This window comes from Salvelinus fontinalis, chromosome 28 (assembly GCF_029448725.1).
Source record: "Salvelinus fontinalis isolate EN_2023a chromosome 28, ASM2944872v1, whole genome shotgun sequence".
NCBI lineage: Eukaryota > Metazoa > Chordata > Actinopteri > Salmoniformes > Salmonidae > Salvelinus > Salvelinus fontinalis.
Genome location: NC_074692.1, coordinates 32,425,632 through 32,432,293, shown reverse-complemented (window position 1 = coordinate 32,432,293; position 6,662 = coordinate 32,425,632). Strand labels below are relative to the sequence as shown.

General features: G+C 40.9%; 1 protein-coding gene across 1 annotated transcript; it reads right to left on the bottom strand.

The window, feature by feature from the left end:
• Positions 1 to 627: 627 nt before the first annotated feature.
• Positions 628 to 6,328, bottom strand: LOC129826602 (C-C motif chemokine 20-like). The gene is made up of 4 exons (XM_055887507.1): positions 6,053 to 6,328; positions 3,432 to 3,555; positions 2,929 to 3,043; positions 628 to 2,266 (listed from the first exon to the last, which is right to left on the bottom strand). Exons 1-4 carry the CDS (start codon positions 6,117 to 6,119, stop codon positions 2,228 to 2,230), a joined length of 345 nt encoding a protein of 114 aa, XP_055743482.1. The 5' UTR covers positions 6,120 to 6,328; the 3' UTR covers positions 628 to 2,227.
• Positions 6,329 to 6,662: the final 334 nt, after the last annotated feature.

The window sequence follows — 6,662 nt, the reverse complement described above, 5'->3', positions numbered from 1 at the left end:
ATGTGCTTCTATGGGGGAAAACGGTGCAGTAAATTCAAGTTTGTGTTAAAATGAGGTATGAAGCAATACTCCTACAGTTTGGCCCAGTTCCCATTTAGTGTGTGTGTTCCAGTATTCTTAGTTCTCTCAGTTCACAGATTTCTAATCACAAGGTGGCTGAGCTCTGCTCTTGTTTGCTAGAACTTCTTCTTTTGTTTGGCTGTGGCCTCTATTTTGGTAAGGCTTTAGCTTTCACTGTAGTTTTCATTTCAGATGTATTTTTCTTGCTTACTCTCGCTCTCTCTCTCTCTATTGCTATAACGAACACCCCCCCCCCCCTCCCAAATGCCTTTGTGGAATAGGGTTGGAATAGGCTTATGGAAATAGCCCGTAGTCGTAGAAAAATATGCAGCAATTTTTAACAAGTGTAGATAAAGATTTATTTTTTTTTAGTTCTGGGGACTTCTATTTGGACTCTCAAATCAATGTCTGAATCAAAAACAAACTCAAACTCAATAGTGCACTTCTTTTAACCAGGACCCATAGGGCCCATTGTGTGCCAATTAGGATGCACACTAAACCTGCATCAATAACAGTAGCTAGGGACCACAACACATTTTATAAATGTAAAACCCATAAATGGACCAGTCACTTTACGGTTCCTTTAATTTCATCTACTCACTGTTTCATGTGTACTCACATTTGTATCCTTCAAAATAGACAATAGCAAGGTATCAATTAACTACAATATTTTACCTTTTTGAGTTTAGTCATTAAAGGTCTCATTTAATTCAAAAAGGAATTCAAGTTCACTCAAAATCTTGATTTGACAGTCATTATTACAAAGATCAATGACAAATATATATTCATTTATTAAATGCAAACTTCACAAAAAGGTAGCACATTTTTGATTGTCTCTGAGTTTAATTTAAATATGGGTGTTTGAACCCTGACCTTTAACCCCTGACTTATGACCTTAAAGCTATAGGGCACTCTCCTCAGCCCAGGCGTTGCTGAAACCTTACCATGCCTGGATAGGTATTTCACATATCACCTAGCTAAACACAGTGTTATAGCTTTGTGATCTAAAGGCAACATTGAAAATGAGTCCCTGGTCTCAATGGGGCTCCCCTGATTAAATACATGTTAATAAAATAGTTTAATTACTTTTCAAATCCCAGACTGTAGCTTTACGGTTCCCATGTGGGGTCAAAGCTAATTTACTCTTTCTGGAATGTTATTTATAATTTTGTTACATAAAAAAAAAGATTTAGTACATGAATGTGCCACTGAGAAACAACATGGCATGCTGGGTTAAAACTGACAGAAGAAACAACATGGCATGCTGGGTATAAACTGAAGACAGAAGAAACAACATGGTCTACTGGGTAAAAACGGAAAACGGAAGGAAACAACATGGTCTACTGGGTAAAAACTGACAGAAGGAAACAACATGGTCTACTGGGTAAAAACTGACAGAAGAAACATGGTCTACTGGGTAAAAACTGACAGAAGGAAACATGGTCTACTGGGTAAAAACTGACAGAAGAAACATGGTCTACTGGGTAAAAACTGACAGAAGGAAACATGGTCTACTGGGTAAAAACTGACAGAAGGAAACAACATGGTCTACTGGGTAAAAACTGACAGAAGAAACATGGTCTACTGGGTAAAAACTGAAGACAGACGGAAACAACATGGTCTACTGGGTAAAAACTGACAGAAGAAACATGGTCTACTGGGTAAAAACTGACAGAAGAAACATGGTCTACTGGGTAAAAACTGACAGAAGAAACAACATGGTCTACTGGGTAAAAACTGAAGACAGAAGGAAACAACATGGCATGCTGGGTAAAAACTGACAGAAGGAAACAACATGGTCTACTGGGTAAAAACTGACAGAAGAAACAACATGGTCTACTGGGTAAAAACTGAAGACAGAAGGAAACAACATGGTCTACTGGGTAAAAACTGACAGAAGAAACAACATGGTCTCAATAAGTAAAAACTGAAGACGGAAGGAAACAACATGGCATGCTGGGTAAAAACTGAAGATGGAAGGAAACTGAAAAAGTGCACTAGTGGTAAGAGGAATCACATTTTTCCATTCATTATTTATTGTCACCCCCCCCCCCCCCACACACACACTTGGAATGTCCTTTCATTGTTCTATGGACCAGGAGAAGGGGGGGGGGTGGAGGTGGTAGTGGTGGTGGTGAGGGTGGAAGGAGGGGGTCCAATTAGGACTTTAGGAATGCTTGGGCTTCATCTTCTTACAGTGTTTACCCTGCAAACACACAGATACACACAGACAGTGTTAGATCAGTTGGAGTTTGTGAACGTTTGAGCTGGATTTAATCCGAATCGCAGAAGTATTGCGGAAGATCCTGGTTAACGCTAGACAACGTGTCCGGAGACCGCGTTCACTGTAAACTTTGCATGTGTCGGCTCAATCAGAAATTACTTTTAAGCATTTTGGCAGATCGTCCACGATACGGATTAAATCCAGCCCTTAGTCTTCAGGACAATTACACAACGTAAGAGTAACGTAACATGTTGCTAAATGATGGAGTCTAAGAGACCATTTACACTTGATCTGAATATGTGGTCAGAGGCTCCCTATAGACGGCGTGATGCAATTGCGCAGCTTCAGGAGGCGCACAGAGGCCAAATTTAGTTCTGAATCCCCTTCGCCGTGCGTCTCTCAAATTCTGCAATAATGCAGAAGGCTCCCAAAAGCTCCGCGTTGACCACGATTGGTTGACAGTAGGTGGGGGCGGGAGGTACTGTATAAACACAAACCCACTTCCTTGACAACTTCATTCACAACAGTTCTGCGCTGCTCGGTGAAGCGCAAGAGGTATGAATTCCTTGACTTCCGCAGAGGCCATATCACTGTAAATGCTGTACGGCCCAATGCAGACATTGTGACAAGTGAGAGCAGCATACCTTGAAGTTGGTGTCGTGGCACATCTTGATCAGCTTGTCCATGTGTTTCATCAGGTTAGTAACCCAGGCAGGGCCAGTAGGGGCACACAGCTTACGTCCCTTTTTGGTGTTGAAGCTGTAACACAATACAAGCACGACATCAGTACAGACCATCATCTATATACAACCATACCGTCATCTATATACAAACATACTGTCAATTGGAGTTTTCGCCACACTGCTTTAGGCCAATCCAAATCCTCTCTGATCTCCAGGAAGAGTTAGGATTGGACACTGGTGGCATTCCAGGACGACCACATTACAGTCGCTCTGTGTGGTTACATGCCATGTCATTGACTGATATCAGATTGCTGTATCATCTGATGAGTCTAGCTGATATGTTAAAGACTTGTCCAGGCATTGTGAAACCTGTCAGTTGACTTCAATGTGGTCAGCCTGGAACGCGACCTAAGTCTTTAAGCGAATACCTGAACCTCCGGTCTCTCAGTCAATAGGATACTCACACTATGGCGTCAATGGAGCAGCCTTGACCCCTAACCTGAGGCTGGTAACCCGTGACAATGCGTGGTGGGATCTCTTTTTTATTGACCTCCAGACAGCAGTCCATCACCATCTGGCCCTGAGTCCCTGAGAGAGGAGAGAAGTTATAGAGAATTAGTGATGGAGAAATAAGGAAACAGATGGAGGGATAGGAGACAGATTAGGCGATAGGAGACAGATGAGGGATAGGACACAGAATTGGGATAGGAGACCGATGGAGGGATAGGAGACAGATGGGGGAAAATATACAGATTGTTGGATAGGAGACAGATGAGGGGATAGGAGACAGATTAGGAGATAGGAGACCGAAGGGGATAGGAGACAGATGGGGGGATAGGACACAGAACACTGAGTCAAAAGAACAACGTGTGGCAGAGGGAGGAACAGGAAACAGAAAGGAGGGAGAGAACCGGAGGTGAACATGTCACACATATTACAGTATGTGTCAAGTTCCTGACCGGTTTTCTGTTATTTTGTATGTGTTTGACGGTCAGGGCGTGAGTTTGGGTGGGTAGTCTATGTTATATGTTTCTATGTTTGTATAAGGGTGACCTGATATGGCTCTCAATTAGAGGCAGGTGGTTTTCATTTCCTCTGATTGAGAGTCATATTAAGGTAGGTGTTTTCACACTGTTTGTTTGTGGGTGGTTGTCTCCTGTGTCAGTGTTTGTCGCGCCACACGGGACTGTCTCGGTTTGTGTAGTCTGTTCCTGTTCGTGAGTTCTTCGTGTTTTATGTAAGTTCCATGTCCAGGTCTGTCTACGCCGTTTTGTTATTTTGTTAATTATTCAAGTGTTTTTCGTTTCGTGTTTTTTCGTCTTGTTCATTAAAATCATGTAATTTCAAAACGCTGCGTTTTGGTCGAATCCCTGCTCCTCCTCTTCGGATGAAGAGGAGGAAAAAGCCGTTACAGTATGTCCTTGTGGGAGAGATTTGGCTATCTCACAACTGAAATCTGAAATACTAGTTTTGAATTGTTTTAGCATACATTTGAAATGTAAACTCCCTTCGCTGTGACCATGATTAGTTATGGCTTGAGTATCTCAGGATTGATGTAGTATACTAGTGGGAAACAGGGTCATTGACACTGTCCAATGTTTTATCCTTCCTATTTCAGTCCCAAATGTGGATGTTTCTATGGAAGGGCCTTAGAGTCAAGTGCAGCACACACACACACGCACACACACACACACACACACATAGAGGGAGAGAGAGAGAGAAATGGATAAAAATGGAAAGAGAGGGGAGAGAGATAAAGAGACAGGAAGCAGAGGGATAGATTGCTTATCATATGTTAATGATATGACACTAGTTAATGATATGACACTAGTTAATGATATGACACTAGTTATGATATGACACTAGTTAATGATATGACACTAGTTAATGATATGACACTAGTTAATGATATGACACTAGTTAATGATATGACACTAGTTAATGATATGACACTAGTTAATGATATGACACTAGTTAATGATATGACACTAGTTAATGATATGACACTAGTTAATGATATGACACTAGTTAATGATATGACACTAGTTATGATGTGACACTAGTTAATAATATGACACTAGGTAATGATGGATGCTGTCTGCCTGGGGATTCCCCCATGGAAGCATTTTCTAGTGTTTGTTTGTGTGTGTATGTGTGTGTGTGTGTGTGTGTGCGTGCGTGTGTGCGTGCGTGCATGTGTGTGTGTGTGTGCAGTGATGGAAAAAGTACCCAATTGTCATACTTGAGTAAAAGTAAACATACCTTAATAGAAAATGACTCAAGTAAAAGTTAAAGTCACCCAGTAAAATTCTACTTGAGTAAAAGTATAAAAGTATTTTGTTTTTAAATATACTTAAGTATCAAAAATAAATGTAATTGCTAAAATATACTTAAGTTTCAAAAGTAAAAGTATAAATCTTTTAAAATTCCTTTTATTAAGAAAACCAAATGGCACGATTTTCTTGTTTTTTAAATGTACAGATAGCAAGGGGAACACTCCAACATCGTCTACAAACAAAGCATGTGTGTTTAGATCAGAGACAGTAGGGATGAGCATGGGGTTTCTCTTAATAAGGACGTGTGTTTAGTGAGTCTGTCAGATCAGAGACAGTAGGGATGGGCATGGGGTTTCTCTTAATAAGGACGTGTATTGGATCTTTTTCCTGTCCTGCTAAGCATTCAAAATGATACTTTTGGGTGTCATGGTAAATGTATGGAGTAAAAAGTACATTATTTCTTTAGGAATGTAGTGAATTAAAAATAAAAGTTGTCAAAATTAAAGTACAGATACCCCAAAAACGATTTAAGTAATACTTTAAAGTATTTTTACATAAGTACTTTACTCCACTGTGTGTGTGTGTGTGTGTGTGTGTGTGTGTGTGTGTGTGTGTGTGTGTGTGTGTGTGTGTGTGTGTGTGTGTGTGTGTGTGTGTGTGTGTGTGTGTGTGTGTGTGTGTGTGTGTGTGCCTGTGTGTATTAGTTTATCTGTGTACCTTGTCTTCCAGTAATGAACAGCATAAAAAAGACATATTTGCATCCCATGATGATAAAGTAACCAACCTGTCCAGGAACACAGAGGACTTACCCTGGTAGCAGACGTAGAGGAACAGAACAGAGAAGAGGATCTTGGCACTGTCCATGGTAGACCCCATGATAGGTCACTGATAACCTGAGCTGTACGGAGGTGTCTGGACTAACACTGAGTGAAGATGTCTTCCAGAGAACAGAAGAGAAATGTGTGAAATGTAGATGATGTCTGTTTGTGATTCTCTGTAAAGGTTTCCTCTGTCTGTCTTCCCCTGATGTTAAGCTCTGCTGTGGGATAAGACTATCGCTGCTCTGTGATGAGAACCTCTCTGTTACTCTGTGTTTATAGACACGATTAAGTTTCACTTTTAGTCACACACCCACGTGTGTGTGTGTGTGTGTGTGTGTGTGTGTGTGTGTGTGTGTGTGTGTGTGTGTGTGTGTGTGAGAGTGTGTGTGTGTGCGTGCAATCTAGCTTCAGGGCAATTCCCAAGATTTGGTATGTAAATCTGTGCCTCTCCATTTAGTATAATCCATTACCTTACGTTAGGTTACATTATGAATATAATAGCAGCCGTACAATATAACACGAACTAGAGGACGTATAGTATTATACGTCTTACCTGGTCGTACAATATCATACGAATTGGATGATGTAAACTGATCGT